Source organism: Phytophthora ramorum, assembly GCF_020800215.1.
Source record: "Phytophthora ramorum isolate Pr-102 chromosome Unknown Phyram_PR-102_s0011, whole genome shotgun sequence".
Taxonomy (NCBI): domain Eukaryota; phylum Oomycota; class Peronosporomycetes; order Peronosporales; family Peronosporaceae; genus Phytophthora; species Phytophthora ramorum.
The window spans coordinates 109,259-130,255 of NW_027150657.1; the positions used below are offsets into that span (position 1 = coordinate 109,259).

The following is a 20,997-nucleotide window of genomic DNA, read 5'->3' on the forward strand; positions in this document are numbered from 1 at the left end:
GCGGGTCAAAGTTCCTTGTTGCCGCCTTTGAAAGGGATGGCGGCCTCGGCCTCGAGGCTCGAGCTCGCAGGATGCCCCTGCCACCGCCTGCAGAGCTCAACGCAGATGCCGTGCCGAGAATTGCGGCTATCATGCGGGCCGTATCACATGATACATGCACGTTGTGCTGGTGTGTGCCGTCGAGGAATGGGTCCGCTTGCGGTCTCCACACAGTGACCGCCGCTTCGAGTGGATTGTGGTGACCAGAGCATGTGGTGGGTGAAGACACCGTAATTGTGTCCAGCGCCGCCATCGCGCCGCGTTCTGTCTGACCAAAATTCCTGCACCGAAGGGATGGCAGTGAGCTCAAGGCCGGTCAGCTCACCTGAACGCGCCGGCCAGCTCGCCAGCTACGACCCGTTTGCAGAGTGGCAAGAGCTGATTTAGATCAGACACTTCAAGCGCGTATGTATATGTGTGTACATATTATGTGAAACGTATCTTCGTCAGGTATGACCTGGCTGCGCTGGCTTTCCGGATCCTTTTCACAATCGCTTTTACTCCGTGGACATCGAGTGGATCTGTGCTGGAGCAGCCTCGACACGGAGAAAGAGTTACTGTAGCAAGCATCAAGCATGGGCGGCACTGAGTCCAACGAGGTCGCCAAGGACGACGCGCGTCTGCAGCGCCCCGTGGTGGCCCGCAGCCCGCCGGCCCAGGCCCAGCGGCAGGACACGAAGCCTGAGGCCAAGAAGGAGCGGGTCTCGGCGACCAAGGACGGGTCCAATACCATAGTCTCCACGGCCCAAGACGGTGCCACGACGGCCGTCACGACCAGCGCTGACGGCTGCACCGTCACGACGGTGGTCACCAAGCCCGACGGCTCGAGCGAGACGACCACCGAGACCGTCACGACCACGGAGACGGAGGTGGACGTGACCCCCCAGGCGCAACAGCAGCACGGAGCCAGCCCCACTGCCGCAGCAGCGGCCCGCGCCGTAGCGGACTTTGAGAGCGTGAGTGAGGAGACCAAGGCCGTGCAGAGCCTCACGGAGCTCGCTTGGCACGCGTGGAGCGCGAGCGCCACGGCCGCCGCAATGGGCGTCAAGGAGGCGGCGGCGGAGACGCTGCGCGCGCTGGGCGACACCTCGGGCGTGCTCTTCACCAGCACCGTCGTGACGCCTCAGGGCGGCGCGAGGGGCGAGGAGACGGCCGTGGGGGAGATTAAGAAGGAGGATTTCAAGAAGTGGCTTCCGGCCTTCTTGGCCTATGTGATGAGCCACGGCCGCCGCTTCGAGACGGTGACCGCCGTGGAGCTGTTCATCTTGGCGCGTGCGTTTTGCCGATTCCATGTGTTGAAGTTTAGTGTCGATCAAGAAAAAGAGAAAGAGAAGAGCATGGCCGAGCGTGCGCTGGCCGTCGCGGGGCGCCGCTCCAGGGAGCGTAAGGTGGCGTGGGAGCTCGCCCGCGCCTTCACCTTGTACTGCCCCGAGTTCCCCATCCGCCGCCGTGGCCTGCGCTTTAGCAAGACCAACGTGGTGCTTATGGACCAGGCCCAGGTGGAGAGTGAGTCTTCGTTCGAGCTCATTTCCATGTATCGTCGTGTGTCCAAGTGGATGCACAAGATCATCGTGATTTCGCTGCTGCGTGACCCCTTGGAGGACCGCACGAGCGCGAAGAATGTCATTGTGATTCATGACGGAGAGGTTGTGCGCAGTGGTTCGTGGAGTGAGATCATCAAGTATGTGCAAGAACTGGGTGTCCAATGTCCGCCGCACAAGGATGTGGCTATGTGTTTGAGTGACAAGAACGTATCTGGCGCGCTTTTCGACCAGCACGAGGCAACGATCAAGTCAACAACGATCCTTAGACTTGCCGATGAGGTTGTTTTGCTTGCTGGGTCACCCATCATCGATGCACCGGATGAAAGTGAGAGCTATCTCCTGAATGTCGGTGGCTTCTGCAAAGAGCAATCTGGACCATCGTCGAACCAAGCTGGAGATTCCAATAAACCCGCAGCCGGCGCCTTCATGTACGAGTTCCATTCGGATAAAAGCACCGCCAGCGATGATAGCGACGATGAAGGTGGGTTTGATGCTGGAGACTGGCTCATGTCCTGGTTCCAGCAACACGTTCACAGCCCTCCACTCACCACCAAGGCCGCTGCTCGAAAAATTCTCGCCAATTGGTCAGTCCGAAAGAAACAACAATCTCCTGAGCCCAGTACAACAGCGAAAACAGAGGTATTCCGCTCGGAGGAAGCCGACGGCAGCATCGTGACCAAGACGGTGCGTACGACGACGCGCACGGAGACGTCCCCCGCTGGTGATCTCGTGACGACGATCGAGGTGGAGACGACGACGGAGACGGAGGCCAAGGGCGGTGCCAAGAGCATGACGGTAGAGACGGAGACCACGACGGAGACCGCCACCGAGACGGCTGCGACGACGTCGAGCATCGCTTCGACGGCGGGCATGACGGCAATCAGCTCGACTGAGGAGGCTGGCGCGGCGCCCGGCGAGACGGTGAAGACGGAGGTATTCCGCTCGGAGGAAGCCGACGGCAGCATCGTGACCAAGACGGTGCGTACGACGACGCGCACGGAGACGTCCCCCGCTGGTGATCTCGTGACGACGATCGAGGTGGAGACGACGACGGAGACGGAGGCCAAGGGCGGTGCCAAGAGCATGACGGTAGAGACGGAGACCACGACGGAGACCGCCACCGAGACGGCTGCGACGACGTCGAGCATCGCTTCGACGGCGGGCATGACGGCAATCAGCTCGACTGAGGAGGCTGGCGCGGCGCCCGGCGAGACGGTGAAGACGGAGGTATTCCGCTCGGAGGAAGCCGACGGCAGCATCGTGACCAAGACGGTGCGCACGACGACGCGCACGGAGACGTCCCCCGCTGGTGATCTCGTGACGACGATCGAGGTGGAGACGACGACGGAGACGGAGGCCAAGGGCGGTGCCAAGAGCATGACGGTAGAGACGGAGACCACGACGGAGACCGCCACCGAGACGGCTGCGACGACGTCGAGCATCGCTTCGACGGCGGGCATGACGGCAATCAGCTCGACTGAGGAGGCTGGCGCGGCGCCCGGCGAGACGGTGAAGACGGAGGTATTCCGCTCGGAGGAAGCCGACGGCAGCATCGTGACCAAGACGGTGCGCACGACGACGCGCACGGAGACGTCCCCCGCTGGTGATCTCGTGACGACGATCGAGGTGGAGACGACGACGGAGACGGAGGCCAAGGGCGGTGCCAAGAGCATGACGGTAGAGACGGAGACCACGACGGAGACCGCCACCGAGACGGCTGCGACGACGTCGAGCATCGCTTCGACGGCGGGCATGACGGCAATCAGCTCGACTGAGGAGGCTGGCGCGGCGCCCGGCGAGACGGTGAAGACGGAGGTATTCCGCTCGGAGGAAGCCGACGGCAGCATCGTGACCAAGACGGTGCGCACGACGACGCGCACGGAGACGTCCCCCGCTGGTGATCTCGTGACGACGATCGAGGTGGAGACGACGACGGAGACGGAGGCCAAGGGCGGTGCCAAGAGCATGACGGTAGAGACGGAGACCACGACGGAGACCGCCACCGAGACGGCTGCGACGACGTCGAGCATCGCTTCGACGGCGGGCATGACGGCAATCAGCTCGACTGAGGAGGCTGGCGCGGCGCCCGGCGAGACGGTGAAGACGGAGGTATTCCGCTCGGAGGAAGCCGACGGCAGCATCGTGACCAAGACGGTGCGCACGACGACGCGCACGGAGACGTCCCCCGCTGGTGATCTCGTGACGACGATCGAGGTGGAGACGACGACGGAGACGGAGGCCAAGGGCGGTGCCAAGAGCATGACGGTAGAGACGGAGACCACGACGGAGACCGCCACCGAGACGGCTGCGACGACGTCGAGCATCGCTTCGACGGCGGGCATGACGGCAATCAGCTCGACTGAGGAGGCTGGCGCGGCGCCCGGCGAGACGGTGAAGACGGAGGTATTCCGCTCGGAGGAAGCCGACGGCAGCATCGTGACCAAGACGGTGCGCACGACGACGCGCACGGAGACGTCCCCCGCTGGTGATCTCGTGACGACGATCGAGGTGGAGACGACGACGGAGACGGAGGCCAAGGGCGGTGCCAAGAGCATGACGGTAGAGACGGAGACCACGACGGAGACCGCCACCGAGACGGCTGCGACGACGTCGAGCATCGCTTCGACGGCGGGCATGACGGCAATCAGCTCGACTGAGGAGGCTGGCGCGGCGCCCGGCGAGACGGTGAAGACGGAGGTATTCCGCTCGGAGGAAGCCGACGGCAGCATCGTGACCAAGACGGTGCGCACGACGACGCGCACGGAGACGTCCCCCGCTGGTGATCTCGTGACGACGATCGAGGTGGAGACGACGACGGAGACGGAGGCCAAGGGCGGTGCCAAGAGCATGACGGTAGAGACGGAGACCACGACGGAGACCGCCACCGAGACGGCTGCGACGACGTCGAGCATCGCTTCGACGGCGGGCATGACGGCAATCAGCTCGACTGAGGAGGCTGGCGCGGCGCCCGGCGAGACGGTGAAGACGGAGGTATTCCGCTCGGAGGAAGCCGACGGCAGCATCGTGACCAAGACGGTGCGCACGACGACGCGCACGGAGACGTCCCCCGCTGGTGATCTCGTGACGACGATCGAGGTGGAGACGACGACGGAGACGGAGGCCAAGGGCGGTGCCAAGAGCATGACGGTAGAGACGGAGACCACGACGGAGACCGCCACCGAGACGGCTGCGACGACGTCGAGCATCGCTTCGACGGCGGGCATGACGGCAATCAGCTCGACTGAGGAGGCTGGCGCGGCGCCCGGCGAGACGGTGAAGACGGAGGTATTCCGCTCGGAGGAAGCCGACGGCAGCATCGTGACCAAGACGGTGCGCACGACGACGCGCACGGAGACGTCCCCCGCTGGTGATCTCGTGACGACGATCGAGGTGGAGACGACGACGGAGACGGAGGCCAAGGGCGGTGCCAAGAGCATGACGGTAGAGACGGAGACCACGACGGAGACCGCCACCGAGACGGCTGCGACGACGTCGAGCATCGCTTCGACGGCGGGCATGACGGCAATCAGCTCGACTGAGGAGGCTGGCGCGGCGCCCGGCGAGACGGTGAAGACGGAGGTATTCCGCTCGGAGGAAGCCGACGGCAGCATCGTGACCAAGACGGTGCGCACGACGACGCGCACGGAGACGTCCCCCGCTGGTGATCTCGTGACGACGATCGAGGTGGAGACGACGACGGAGACGGAGGCCAAGGGCGGTGCCAAGAGCATGACGGTAGAGACGGAGACCACGACGGAGACCGCCACCGAGACGGCTGCGACGACGTCGAGCATCGCTTCGACGGCGGGCATGACGGCAATCAGCTCGACTGAGGAGGCTGGCGCGGCGCCCGGCGAGACGGTGAAGACGGAGGTATTCCGCTCGGAGGAAGCCGACGGCAGCATCGTGACCAAGACGGTGCGCACGACGACGCGCACGGAGACGTCCCCCGCTGGTGATCTCGTGACGACGATCGAGGTGGAGACGACGACGGAGACGGAGGCCAAGGGCGGTGCCAAGAGCATGACGGTAGAGACGGAGACCACGACGGAGACCGCCACCGAGACGGCTGCGACGACGTCGAGCATCGCTTCGACGGCGGGCATGACGGCAATCAGCTCGACTGAGGAGGCTGGCGCGGCGCCCGGCGAGACGGTGAAGACGGAGGTATTCCGCTCGGAGGAAGCCGACGGCAGCATCGTGACCAAGACGGTGCGCACGACGACGCGCACGGAGACGTCCCCCGCTGGTGATCTCGTGACGACGATCGAGGTGGAGACGACGACGGAGACGGAGGCCAAGGGCGGTGCCAAGAGCATGACGGTAGAGACGGAGACCACGACGGAGACCGCCACCGAGACGGCTGCGACGACGTCGAGCATCGCTTCGACGGCGGGCATGACGGCAATCAGCTCGACTGAGGAGGCTGGCGCGGCGCCCGGCGAGACGGTGAAGACGGAGGTATTCCGCTCGGAGGAAGCCGACGGCAGCATCGTGACCAAGACGGTGCGCACGACGACGCGCACGGAGACGTCCCCCGCTGGTGATCTCGTGACGACGATCGAGGTGGAGACGACGACGGAGACGGAGGCCAAGGGCGGTGCCAAGAGCATGACGGTAGAGACGGAGACCACGACGGAGACCGCCACCGAGACGGCTGCGACGACGTCGAGCATCGCTTCGACGGCGGGCATGACGGCAATCAGCTCGACTGAGGAGGCTGGCGCGGCGCCCGGCGAGACGGTGAAGACGGAGGTATTCCGCTCGGAGGAAGCCGACGGCAGCATCGTGACCAAGACGGTGCGCACGACGACGCGCACGGAGACGTCCCCCGCTGGTGATCTCGTGACGACGATCGAGGTGGAGACGACGACGGAGACGGAGGCCAAGGGCGGTGCCAAGAGCATGACGGTAGAGACGGAGACCACGACGGAGACCGCCACCGAGACGGCTGCGACGACGTCGAGCATCGCTTCGACGGCGGGCATGACGGCAATCAGCTCGACTGAGGAGGCTGGCGCGGCGCCCGGCGAGACGGTGAAGACGGAGGTATTCCGCTCGGAGGAAGCCGACGGCAGCATCGTGACCAAGACGGTGCGCACGACGACGCGCACGGAGACGTCCCCCGCTGGTGATCTCGTGACGACGATCGAGGTGGAGACGACGACGGAGACGGAGGCCAAGGGCGGTGCCAAGAGCATGACGGTAGAGACGGAGACCACGACGGAGACCGCCACCGAGACGGCTGCGACGACGTCGAGCATCGCTTCGACGGCGGGCATGACGGCAATCAGCTCGACTGAGGAGGCTGGCGCGGCGCCCGGCGAGACGGTGAAGACGGAGGTATTCCGCTCGGAGGAAGCCGACGGCAGCATCGTGACCAAGACGGTGCGCACGACGACGCGCACGGAGACGTCCCCCGCTGGTGATCTCGTGACGACGATCGAGGTGGAGACGACGACGGAGACGGAGGCCAAGGGCGGTGCCAAGAGCATGACGGTAGAGACGGAGACCACGACGGAGACCGCCACCGAGACGGCTGCGACGACGTCGAGCATCGCTTCGACGGCGGGCATGACGGCAATCAGCTCGACTGAGGAGGCTGGCGCGGCGCCCGGCGAGACGGTGAAGACGGAGGTATTCCGCTCGGAGGAAGCCGACGGCAGCATCGTGACCAAGACGGTGCGCACGACGACGCGCACGGAGACGTCCCCCGCTGGTGATCTCGTGACGACGATCGAGGTGGAGACGACGACGGAGACGGAGGCCAAGGGCGGTGCCAAGAGCATGACGGTAGAGACGGAGACCACGACGGAGACCGCCACCGAGACGGCTGCGACGACGTCGAGCATCGCTTCGACGGCGGGCATGACGGCAATCAGCTCGACTGAGGAGGCTGGCGCGGCGCCCGGCGAGACGGTGAAGACGGAGGTATTCCGCTCGGAGGAAGCCGACGGCAGCATCGTGACCAAGACGGTGCGCACGACGACGCGCACGGAGACGTCCCCCGCTGGTGATCTCGTGACGACGATCGAGGTGGAGACGACGACGGAGACGGAGGCCAAGGGCGGTGCCAAGAGCATGACGGTAGAGACGGAGACCACGACGGAGACCGCCACCGAGACGGCTGCGACGACGTCGAGCATCGCTTCGACGGCGGGCATGACGGCAATCAGCTCGACTGAGGAGGCTGGCGCGGCGCCCGGCGAGACGGTGAAGACGGAGGTATTCCGCTCGGAGGAAGCCGACGGCAGCATCGTGACCAAGACGGTGCGCACGACGACGCGCACGGAGACGTCCCCCGCTGGTGATCTCGTGACGACGATCGAGGTGGAGACGACGACGGAGACGGAGGCCAAGGGCGGTGCCAAGAGCATGACGGTAGAGACGGAGACCACGACGGAGACCGCCACCGAGACGGCTGCGACGACGTCGAGCATCGCTTCGACGGCGGGCATGACGGCAATCAGCTCGACTGAGGAGGCTGGCGCGGCGCCCGGCGAGACGGTGAAGACGGAGGTATTCCGCTCGGAGGAAGCCGACGGCAGCATCGTGACCAAGACGGTGCGCACGACGACGCGCACGGAGACGTCCCCCGCTGGTGATCTCGTGACGACGATCGAGGTGGAGACGACGACGGAGACGGAGGCCAAGGGCGGTGCCAAGAGCATGACGGTAGAGACGGAGACCACGACGGAGACCGCCACCGAGACGGCTGCGACGACGTCGAGCATCGCTTCGACGGCGGGCATGACGGCAATCAGCTCGACTGAGGAGGCTGGCGCGGCGCCCGGCGAGACGGTGAAGACGGAGGTATTCCGCTCGGAGGAAGCCGACGGCAGCATCGTGACCAAGACGGTGCGCACGACGACGCGCACGGAGACGTCCCCCGCTGGTGATCTCGTGACGACGATCGAGGTGGAGACGACGACGGAGACGGAGGCCAAGGGCGGTGCCAAGAGCATGACGGTAGAGACGGAGACCACGACGGAGACCGCCACCGAGACGGCTGCGACGACGTCGAGCATCGCTTCGACGGCGGGCATGACGGCAATCAGCTCGACTGAGGAGGCTGGCGCGGCGCCCGGCGAGACGGTGAAGACGGAGGTATTCCGCTCGGAGGAAGCCGACGGCAGCATCGTGACCAAGACGGTGCGCACGACGACGCGCACGGAGACGTCCCCCGCTGGTGATCTCGTGACGACGATCGAGGTGGAGACGACGACGGAGACGGAGGCCAAGGGCGGTGCCAAGAGCATGACGGTAGAGACGGAGACCACGACGGAGACCGCCACCGAGACGGCTGCGACGACGTCGAGCATCGCTTCGACGGCGGGCATGACGGCAATCAGCTCGACTGAGGAGGCTGGCGCGGCGCCCGGCGAGACGGTGAAGACGGAGGTATTCCGCTCGGAGGAAGCCGACGGCAGCATCGTGACCAAGACGGTGCGCACGACGACGCGCACGGAGACGTCCCCCGCTGGTGATCTCGTGACGACGATCGAGGTGGAGACGACGACGGAGACGGAGGCCAAGGGCGGTGCCAAGAGCATGACGGTAGAGACGGAGACCACGACGGAGACCGCCACCGAGACGGCTGCGACGACGTCGAGCATCGCTTCGACGGCGGGCATGACGGCAATCAGCTCGACTGAGGAGGCTGGCGCGGCGCCCGGCGAGACGGTGAAGACGGAGGTATTCCGCTCGGAGGAAGCCGACGGCAGCATCGTGACCAAGACGGTGCGCACGACGACGCGCACGGAGACGTCCCCCGCTGGTGATCTCGTGACGACGATCGAGGTGGAGACGACGACGGAGACGGAGGCCAAGGGCGGTGCCAAGAGCATGACGGTAGAGACGGAGACCACGACGGAGACCGCCACCGAGACGGCTGCGACGACGTCGAGCATCGCTTCGACGGCGGGCATGACGGCAATCAGCTCGACTGAGGAGGCTGGCGCGGCGCCCGGCGAGACGGTGAAGACGGAGGTATTCCGCTCGGAGGAAGCCGACGGCAGCATCGTGACCAAGACGGTGCGCACGACGACGCGCACGGAGACGTCCCCCGCTGGTGATCTCGTGACGACGATCGAGGTGGAGACGACGACGGAGACGGAGGCCAAGGGCGGTGCCAAGAGCATGACGGTAGAGACGGAGACCACGACGGAGACCGCCACCGAGACGGCTGCGACGACGTCGAGCATCGCTTCGACGGCGGGCATGACGGCAATCAGCTCGACTGAGGAGGCTGGCGCGGCGCCCGGCGAGACGGTGAAGACGGAGGTATTCCGCTCGGAGGAAGCCGACGGCAGCATCGTGACCAAGACGGTGCGCACGACGACGCGCACGGAGACGTCCCCCGCTGGTGATCTCGTGACGACGATCGAGGTGGAGACGACGACGGAGACGGAGGCCAAGGGCGGTGCCAAGAGCATGACGGTAGAGACGGAGACCACGACGGAGACCGCCACCGAGACGGCTGCGACGACGTCGAGCATCGCTTCGACGGCGGGCATGACGGCAATCAGCTCGACTGAGGAGGCTGGCGCGGCGCCCGGCGAGACGGTGAAGACGGAGGTATTCCGCTCGGAGGAAGCCGACGGCAGCATCGTGACCAAGACGGTGCGCACGACGACGCGCACGGAGACGTCCCCCGCTGGTGATCTCGTGACGACGATCGAGGTGGAGACGACGACGGAGACGGAGGCCAAGGGCGGTGCCAAGAGCATGACGGTAGAGACGGAGACCACGACGGAGACCGCCACCGAGACGGCTGCGACGACGTCGAGCATCGCTTCGACGGCGGGCATGACGGCAATCAGCTCGACTGAGGAGGCTGGCGCGGCGCCCGGCGAGACGGTGAAGACGGAGGTATTCCGCTCGGAGGAAGCCGACGGCAGCATCGTGACCAAGACGGTGCGCACGACGACGCGCACGGAGACGTCCCCCGCTGGTGATCTCGTGACGACGATCGAGGTGGAGACGACGACGGAGACGGAGGCCAAGGGCGGTGCCAAGAGCATGACGGTAGAGACGGAGACCACGACGGAGACCGCCACCGAGACGGCTGCGACGACGTCGAGCATCGCTTCGACGGCGGGCATGACGGCAATCAGCTCGACTGAGGAGGCTGGCGCGGCGCCCGGCGAGACGGTGAAGACGGAGGTATTCCGCTCGGAGGAAGCCGACGGCAGCATCGTGACCAAGACGGTGCGCACGACGACGCGCACGGAGACGTCCCCCGCTGGTGATCTCGTGACGACGATCGAGGTGGAGACGACGACGGAGACGGAGGCCAAGGGCGGTGCCAAGAGCATGACGGTAGAGACGGAGACCACGACGGAGACCGCCACCGAGACGGCTGCGACGACGTCGAGCATCGCTTCGACGGCGGGCATGACGGCAATCAGCTCGACTGAGGAGGCTGGCGCGGCGCCCGGCGAGACGGTGAAGACGGAGGTATTCCGCTCGGAGGAAGCCGACGGCAGCATCGTGACCAAGACGGTGCGCACGACGACGCGCACGGAGACGTCCCCCGCTGGTGATCTCGTGACGACGATCGAGGTGGAGACGATGGTGGAAACTGAAGTCCCAGTCGAAGAAGACGTTGATACGTCTGCAACAGAAGAGAAGGCTGTTGACGAACCGAACTGGTTTATGTCATTGTTCACACCTGCCAAACCGAAGGAAGCGGATAAACCTTTGTCCAACGATGGGTCTACAAGGATTTCCCCTCACGTTCAAAAGGAGATAGCAAGCTTTGCAAGCACGAAGATGGTCGCTGCCAAGCCTACCATTACAAAGCAAACGTCCACTAAGCTGCTGAAACATCCCAACAATACCCCTAGGGTAATCGCACGGAACAACTCAACCGAAGTGGACGAGACCGAGGAGGTGCCGTCCACGAGCGAGGTGACGGTCGAGACGACTGAGACGACCGAGACGACCGAGATCGTGGAGGAGACTGTGGACGAGACCGAGGTGACGGAGGGCAAGAAGCCCAAGTCGAAGAAGCACCGCAAGCCGAAGCGCAAGCCGACTGCGGGCACGACCGAGGACGAGACCACGGAGGAGACCACGGAGGTGACGGAAGTGACCACCGAGACGGTCGAGACGACCGACGTCAAGCCGGAGGAGACGACGGAAGTGACGGAGGTGACGGAAGTGACCACCACTGAGACGACCGAGGAGGTGCCGTCCACGAGCGAGGTGACGGTCGAGACGACTGAGACGACCGAGACGACCGAGATCGTGGAGGAGACTGTGGACGAGACCGAGGTGACGGAGGGCAAGAAGCCCAAGTCGAAGAAGCACCGCAAGCCGAAGCGCAAGCCGACTGCGGGCACGACCGAGGACGAGACCACGGAGGAGACCACGGAGGTGACGGAAGTGACCACCGAGACGGTCGAGACGACCGACGTCAAGCCGGAGGAGACGACGGAAGTGACGGAGGTGACGGAAGTGACCACCACTGAGACGACCGAGGAGGTGCCGTCCACGAGCGAGGTGACGGTCGAGACGACTGAGACGACCGAGACGACCGAGATCGTGGAGGAGACTGTGGACGAGACCGAGGTGACGGAGGGCAAGAAGCCCAAGTCGAAGAAGCACCGCAAGCCGAAGCGCAAGCCGACTGCGGGCACGACCGAGGACGAGACCACGGAGGAGACCACGGAGGTGACGGAAGTGACCACCGAGACGGTCGAGACGACCGACGTCAAGCCGGAGGAGACGACGGAAGTGACGGAGGTGACGGAAGTGACCACCACTGAGACGACCGAGGAGGTGCCGTCCACGAGCGAGGTGACGGTCGAGACGACTGAGACGACCGAGACGACCGAGATCGTGGAGGAGACTGTGGACGAGACCGAGGTGACGGAGGGCAAGAAGCCCAAGTCGAAGAAGCACCGCAAGCCGAAGCGCAAGCCGACTGCGGGCACGACCGAGGACGAGACCACGGAGGAGACCACGGAGGTGACGGAAGTGACCACCGAGACGGTCGAGACGACCGACGTCAAGCCGGAGGAGACGACGGAAGTGACGGAGGTGACGGAAGTGACCACCACTGAGACGACCGAGGAGGTGCCGTCCACGAGCGAGGTGACGGTCGAGACGACTGAGACGACCGAGACGACCGAGATCGTGGAGGAGACTGTGGACGAGACCGAGGTGACGGAGGGCAAGAAGCCCAAGTCGAAGAAGCACCGCAAGCCGAAGCGCAAGCCGACTGCGGGCACGACCGAGGACGAGACCACGGAGGAGACCACGGAGGTGACGGAAGTGACCACCGAGACGGTCGAGACGACCGACGTCAAGCCGGAGGAGACGACGGAAGTGACGGAGGTGACGGAAGTGACCACCACTGAGACGACCGAGGAGGTGCCGTCCACGAGCGAGGTGACGGTCGAGACGACTGAGACGACCGAGACGACCGAGATCGTGGAGGAGACTGTGGACGAGACCGAGGTGACGGAGGGCAAGAAGCCCAAGTCGAAGAAGCACCGCAAGCCGAAGCGCAAGCCGACTGCGGGCACGACCGAGGACGAGACCACGGAGGAGACCACGGAGGTGACGGAAGTGACCACCGAGACGGTCGAGACGACCGACGTCAAGCCGGAGGAGACGACGGAAGTGACGGAGGTGACGGAAGTGACCACCACTGAGACGACCGAGGAGGTGCCGTCCACGAGCGAGGTGACGGTCGAGACGACTGAGACGACCGAGACGACCGAGATCGTGGAGGAGACTGTGGACGAGACCGAGGTGACGGAGGGCAAGAAGCCCAAGTCGAAGAAGCACCGCAAGCCGAAGCGCAAGCCGACTGCGGGCACGACCGAGGACGAGACCACGGAGGAGACCACGGAGGTGACGGAAGTGACCACCGAGACGGTCGAGACGACCGACGTCAAGCCGGAGGAGACGACGGAAGTGACGGAGGTGACGGAAGTGACCACCACTGAGACGACCGAGGAGGTGCCGTCCACGAGCGAGGTGACGGTCGAGACGACTGAGACGACCGAGACGACCGAGATCGTGGAGGAGACTGTGGACGAGACCGAGGTGACGGAGGGCAAGAAGCCCAAGTCGAAGAAGCACCGCAAGCCGAAGCGCAAGCCGACTGCGGGCACGACCGAGGACGAGACCACGGAGGAGACCACGGAGGTGACGGAAGTGACCACCGAGACGGTCGAGACGACCGACGTCAAGCCGGAGGAGACGACGGAAGTGACGGAGGTGACGGAAGTGACCACCACTGAGACGACCGAGGAGGTCGACGATAGTAGTGTCACGAGCGCGACCACCACGAGCACGTCCGCTTCGGACGCGACTCTGGTGAGCTCGTCTACCAAGGAGGAGACCGACGAGGACGGCGCTGCAGGTGCGACGGTGAAGACTGAGGTATTCCGCACGGTCGGATCCAACGGAAGCGTGATCACGAAGACGGTTCGCACGACGATCCGCAAGGTGACCACCTCCAGCGGCCTGTTGAAGCGCATGATCGAGGTACAGACGACGACGATGACGAAGACTGTGGCCGGCGAGACAAGCACGACTGTGGAGACGGAGACTCGCGAGGAGGTCGACGACAGTAGTGTCACGAGCGCGACCACCACGAGCACGTCCGCTTCGGACGCGACTCTGGTGAGCTCGTCTACCAAGGAGGAGACCGACGAGGACGGCGCTGCAGGTGCGACGGTGAAGACTGAGGTGTTCCGCACGGTCGGATCCAACGGAAGCGTGATCACGAAGACGGTTCGCACGACGATCCGCAAGGTGACCACCTCCAGCGGCCTGTTGAAGCGCATGATCGAGGTACAGACGACGACGATGACGAAGACTGTGGCCGGCGAGACAAGCACGACTGTGGAGACGGAGACTCGCGAGGAGGTCGACGACAGTAGTGTCACGAGCGCGACCACCACGAGCACGTCCGCTTCGGACGCGACTCTGGTGAGCTCGTCTACCAAGGAGGAGACCGACGAGGACGGCGCTGCAGGTGCGACGGTGAAGACTGAGGTATTCCGCACGGTCGGATCCAACGGAAGCGTGATCACGAAGACGGTTCGCACGACGATCCGCAAGGTGACCACCTCCAGCGGCCTGTTGAAGCGCATGATCGAGGTACAGACGACGACGATGACGAAGACTGTGGCCGGCGAGACAAGCACGACTGTGGAGACGGAGACTCGCGAGGAGGTCGACGACAGTAGTGTCACGAGCGCGACCACCACGAGCACGTCCGCTTCGGACGCGACTCTGGTGAGCTCGTCTACCAAGGAGGAGACCGACGAGGACGGCGCTGCAGGTGCGACGGTGAAGACTGAGGTATTCCGCACGGTCGGATCCAACGGAAGCGTGATCACGAAGACGGTTCGCACGACGATCCGCAAGGTGACCACCTCCAGCGGCCTGTTGAAGCGCATGATCGAGGTACAGACGACGACGATGACGAAGACTGTGGCCGGCGAGACAAGCACGACTGTGGAGACGGAGACTCGCGAGGAGGTCGACGACAGTAGTGTCACGAGCGCGACCACCACGAGCACGTCCGCTTCGGACGCGACTCTGGTGAGCTCGTCTACCAAGGAGGAGACCGACGAGGACGGCGCTGCAGGTGCGACGGTGAAGACTGAGGTGTTCCGCACGGTCGGATCCAACGGAAGCGTGATCACGAAGACGGTTCGCACGACGATCCGCAAGGTGACCACCTCCAGCGGCCTGTTGAAGCGCATGATCGAGGTACAGACGACGACGATGACGAAGACTGTGGCCGGCGAGACAAGCACGACTGTGGAGACGGAGACTCGCGAGGAGGTCGACGACAGTAGTGTCACGAGCGCGACCACCACGAGCACGTCCGCTTCGGACGCGACTCTGGTGAGCTCGTCTACCAAGGAGGAGACCGACGAGGACGGCGCTGCAGGTGCGACGGTGAAGACTGAGGTATTCCGCACGGTCGGATCCAACGGAAGCGTGATCACGAAGACGGTTCGCACGACGATCCGCAAGGTGACCACCTCCAGCGGCCTGTTGAAGCGCATGATCGAGGTACAGACGACGACGATGACGAAGACTGTGGCCGGCGAGACAAGCACGACTGTGGAGACGGAGACTCGCGAGGAGGTCGACGACAGTAGTGTCACGAGCGCGACCACCACGAGCACGTCCGCTTCGGACTGCGACTCTGGTGAGCTCGTCTACCAAGGAGGAGACCGACGAGGACGGCGCTGCAGGTGCGACGGTGAAGACTGAGGTATTCCGCACGGTCGGATCCAACGGAAGCGTGATCACGAAGACGGTTCGCACGACGATCCGCAAGGTGACCACCTCCAGCGGCCTGTTGAAGCGCATGATCGAGGTACAGACGACGACGATGACGAAGACTGTGGCCGGCGAGACAAGCACGACTGTGGAGACGGAGACTCGCGAGGAGGTCGACGACAGTAGTGTCACGAGCGCGACCACCACGAGCACGTCCGCTTCGGACGCGACTCTGGTGAGCTCGTCTACCAAGGAGGAGACCGACGAGGACGGCGCTGCAGGTGCGACGGTGAAGACTGAGGTATTCCGCACGGTCGGATCCAACGGAAGCGTGATCACGAAGACGGTTCGCACGACGATCCGCAAGGTGACCACCTCCAGCGGCCTGTTGAAGCGCATGATCGAGGTACAGACGACGACGATGACGAAGACTGTGGCCGGCGAGACAAGCACGACTGTGGAGACGGAGACTCGCGAGGAGGTCGACGACAGTAGTGTCACGAGCGCGACCACCACGAGCACGTCCGCTTCGGACGCGACTCTGGTGAGCTCGTCTACCAAGGAGGAGACCGACGAGGACGGCGCTGCAGGTGCGACGGTGAAGACTGAGGTATTCCGCACGGTCGGATCCAACGGAAGCGTGATCACGAAGACGGTTCGCACGACGATCCGCAAGGTGACCACCTCCAGCGGCCTGTTGAAGCGCATGATCGAGGTACAGACGACGACGATGACGAAGACTGTGGCCGGCGAGACAAGCACGACTGTGGAGACGGAGACTCGCGAGGAGGTCGACGACAGTAGTGTCACGAGCGCGACCACCACGAGCACGTCCGCTTCGGACGCGACTCTGGTGAGCTCGTCTACCAAGGAGGAGACCGACGAGGACGGCGCTGCAGGTGCGACGGTGAAGACTGAGGTATTCCGCACGGTCGGATCCAACGGAAGCGTGATCACGAAGACGGTTCGCACGACGATCCGCAAGGTGACCACCTCCAGCGGCCTGTTGAAGCGCATGATCGAGGTACAGACGACGACGATGACGAAGACTGTGGCCGGCGAGACAAGCACGACTGTGGAGACGGAGACTCGCGAGGAGGTCGACGACAGTAGTGTCACGAGCGCGACCACCACGAGCACGTCCGCTTCGGACGCGACTCTGGTGAGCTCGTCTACCAAGGAGGAGACCGACGAGGACGGTGCTGCAGGTGCGACGGTGAAGACTGAGGTATTCCGCACGGTCGGATCCAACGGAAGCGTGATCACGAAGACGGTTCGCACGACGATCCGCAAGGTGACCACCTCCAGCGGCCTGTTGAAGCGCATGATCGAGGTACAGACGACGACGATGACGAAGACTGTGGCCGGCGAGACAAGCACGACTGTGGAGACGGAGACTCGCGAGGAGGTCGACGACAGTAGTGTCACGAGCGCGACCACCACGAGCACGTCCGCTTCGGACGCGACTCTGGTGAGCTCGTCTACCAAGGAGGAGACCGACGAGGACGGCGCTGCAGGTGCGACGGTGAAGACTGAGGTATTCCGCACGGTCGGATCCAACGGAAGCGTGATCACGAAGACGGTTCGCACGACGATCCGCAAGGTGACCACCTCCAGCGGCCTGTTGAAGCGCATGATCGAGGTACAGACGACGACGATGACGAAGACTGTGGCCGGCGAGACAAGCACGACTGTGGAGACGGAGACTCGCGAGGAGGTCGACGACAGTAGTGTCACGAGCGCGACCACCACGAGCACGTCCGCTTCGGACGCGACTCTGGTGAGCTCGTCTACCAAGGAGGAGACCGACGAGGACGGCGCTGCAGGTGCGACGGTGAAGACTGAGGTATTCCGCACGGTCGGATCCAACGGAAGCGTGATCACGAAGACGGTTCGCACGACGATCCGCAAGGTGACCACCTCCAGCGGCCTGTTGAAGCGCATGATCGAGGTACAGACGACGACGATGACGAAGACTGTGGCCGGCGAGACAAGCACGACTGTGGAGACGGAGTCTCGCGAGGAGAATGATGAAGCCGATGTCGGCATGATTAGTATCGCGGTGGTTATTGGAACGGATGGGTCTAAACGTAGTGTCGCTACGTCGACGTGGGAAGACAAGTCCGCATCGGTTGCTGTGAGAACAGGCAAGGGTTCTGCTTGGTGGAACATGAAGCGTCGTCGTCTTGTCAAGACATGGCTTCCTCAGTTTGTGTCGTACGTGCAGAAGCGCGGCCGAAGCCTGTCGAAGACTATGCCGAGGAAGGAACTGCTCAACTTTGCCCGCGATTTCTGCGACCAGAACTTTGTGAGCTTTGAAGATGGTTTCTTCAACGCAGGCACGTACGAAGAAAAGCGTGCTACCTGGACGATTGCTCGCTCACTGTCGTTCCACTACCCCGGCGTCGCTGTTCAGCAGCTTGGCCTCGGTGTAGGCAAGTTCCAGCGCACGCTGTTGATTGACGAGGTGTGCCACGCTCGAGTTGGCCATGACGGGACACCTTTGATGGAAGTGGAGTTTGTGCTTTCGGCGCTCCAGGTTGTGCCGAAGAAGTGCGCGTACTACGAGGATGTTCTGATCCTGGAGAATGGCGAAGTACTGTTCCACGGCACTGGCGAGTCGCTCATCGCGTACTTCCAGGAGCTCGGCTTTGTGTGTGCTCCGGGTGTGAACGTGTCCGACTACTTGCTGAACCTGACCGAGGAGCAGCAGGTGCACCACCAGGTCACCATGATCCAAGGTTTCAACAACCAGCGGCAACTGCGTCGCAGTCGGCTATTCTCTGGTATGATGAAGTTTGCCGACGACATGGTGCTCATCACGGGTGGTCCTGGAGCTGGCATGTCGTCCCGAACCAGCACTCCGGTGGCCAGTCCGGCGCGCAGTGGCTCGACGGCCAGGCTGAGCACGTCGTACTCGCCTCTACGTCGCCAGCTCAAGCACCGATTCGCGCAAGGATCTCCGGCCAGGTCGCCGATCGGATCCCCGATGAGTTCTGCTGCTGGCTTCGTATCGCCGCAGACTACGAGCGCGACGAAGAACATGAAGATCACGGCGTACTCGTCCCCAGAGTCGAGCAAGACGACCAAGTCTGCGAGTGGCGGCTTCACGTCGCCTCCTGTTGCGAAGGTGACGCGCGAAGGCACAACGACGACGACTTCGTACTCGTCACCCGTGACGACCAAGACGACTGCGGGCCCGACCACGTCTCGCAAGATCACCATCGAAGGAGACTTCACCGTTATCACGACGGAGGTCACGTCGCCCCGCGGCACCAAGCGAGTGTCCACAGCGCGCCACCCCACCAAAAGCGGCCCCACCACCACCGCCGCCTAAGCTCTGCATGTCGTAGCTAACTACATGTAGCTAACAACCTGCATATTGTACATTCAACAAATACATTTTCTCACATGTCAAAGTTGCCTTTGCACCGGATGTAGCCATCTCTACTGCTTGGGGTAGCGTACACACCTTTTTCATAATTCAAATCGGCGTCAGATTCAGATAAACCGGCCACATGACGAGCGGCAATGGACTGCGCTCGCAGCAGCAGGAGGCAGAGCGCAAGGAGCGCCTGATCATGGACCTCAAAATGGAGGTAACGCACCTGCGCAGGCGGCTGCAACAGCGTGTGGGCGGCGACGCGACGGCGGCGGAGCTTGAGGACGAGGCCTTCGTGCTGCAGTCGGACCTGGGCAAAGCGCAGGCAGCCGCTAAGGCGCGCGAGGCGGAGATGCAGTTGCTCACTGCAAAGCACGAAAAGGCCATACGTGACCTGATGCGGGTGGATGAGTTCTGGCAGCTGAGCAAGCAACAGACGCGGCTGGCGCAGGACGCACAGCAGGCTGCGGAGCGGCGGCTCGAGCACGCGGCTCAACGAGGCGAAGCGCTGCAGGAGCAGCTCCAGGCGGCCAGTGACAGGGAGACGACGCTCGCGGACAGGCTGGATGCTCTCGATCAGGAGAAGCAGCAGGCGCAGCACCAGAGAGACGCGCGCGCCGCGGAGGCACAGCGCAGAGAGCTGCAGGTGCACGAACTAAGGGCCCAGCTCGAGGCGACGAGGCAGAGTCTGGAGACGCAGATGAAGGAACAGGAGGGCGCAACGAGAGAAGACGTGAGGAGGCTGCAGGACCAGCTTCAGAAGGCGCAGGAGAGCGCGGCGGCGCTGAGAGGAGAGGTCCATGCCAGGCAACAGGAGGCGGCCACTGTCGACGCAGAGCTGAGGGACGTGAAGGACGCTGAGGCGGCTGTGAAGCAGAGACTCGTGAAGCTCACGGAGGATCATGCGATGCTGCGTGTGCACTTGGAATCGGCGAAGCAGGTGGCAGTGGAGAGTACGGCGAGAGCCACGCAGGCTGAGATGGAGAATGACAGCATGAGGAGGGAGCTGGAGGAACGCAACGACGTGCTGAGCGATAAAGAGCAGGTGATACTGGCTCTGGAACAGGAGCTCGTTCAAAAACAGAACTCTATAGAGGAGGAGGTGGCTAGAAAGAAGCAGGCTGTTGGGGAGACGGAACAGCGCTTGACGACAGAGTGCCAGGAAATGCTGCAAGCTCAGGAGGAGACGTGGAGTTGTCGGGAGAAGGTCCTGCAAGGTCAAGTAGAGGCCTACAAACAGGAAGTGGCGTGTATACAGGCGTTTCATGTGGAGTTGATGCACCTACTGCAGCCTGCAGAGAATGACGTTAAATCGGAGCAAGTTGAATACGTCGAGTCTACCAAGCTCCAAGCGCTTGTAGAGCAGGCGGTCAACGAACGAGAGACCCTCACAACGAAACTCGAGCAGACGAAGGTGAATTTTACCGCTACAAAACGACAGCTCGGTTCTCAGAAGCAGCTCGAGGCTGATAACTCAAGACTACGTGCCAAGTACGAAAAGGCAAAGCAGGTAATGGAGCGCATGACAACACGAACACAGAAGAGTTTATCTTCAGTCCCTTCATTACCAGGGCGATCAATTGGTCACGACAGCAGTAGCGCAGGAGCGGTGGCACCAATCGTGAAGCGAAAGCTGGAGACAGGCGGAGGCATCGATGCTGTTAGGATGACACCTCGCAAGGCGCAACGCTCAAGGCACGTGTATGTGGCCTCTCGGTATCTTAGTAGTCCGTCCAAGCGCTGAAGCAAACACAAGACACGGAGGAATCT

At 63.5% G+C, this 20,997-nt stretch overlaps 2 protein-coding genes across 2 annotated transcripts; both read left to right on the forward strand.

The window, feature by feature from the left end:
* Positions 1–614: 614 nt before the first annotated feature.
* Positions 615–19,182, forward strand: KRP23_10828 (Titin; the record flags this gene model as incomplete). The annotated part of the gene is made up of 3 exons (XM_067881313.1): positions 615–1,720; positions 1,781–15,817; positions 15,867–19,182. 3 exons carry the CDS (start codon positions 615–617, stop codon positions 19,180–19,182), a joined length of 18,459 nt encoding a protein of 6,152 aa, XP_067740636.1.
* A 181-nt stretch (positions 19,183–19,363) lies between these two features.
* On the forward strand, positions 19,364–20,971 carry KRP23_10829 (uncharacterized protein; the record flags this gene model as incomplete). Its single annotated transcript, XM_067881314.1, has 1 exon — positions 19,364–20,971. The coding sequence occupies one exon, from the start codon at positions 19,364–19,366 to the stop codon at positions 20,969–20,971; it is 1,608 nt and encodes a 535-aa protein (XP_067740637.1).
* Between the last annotated feature and the right edge of the window lie 26 nt (positions 20,972–20,997).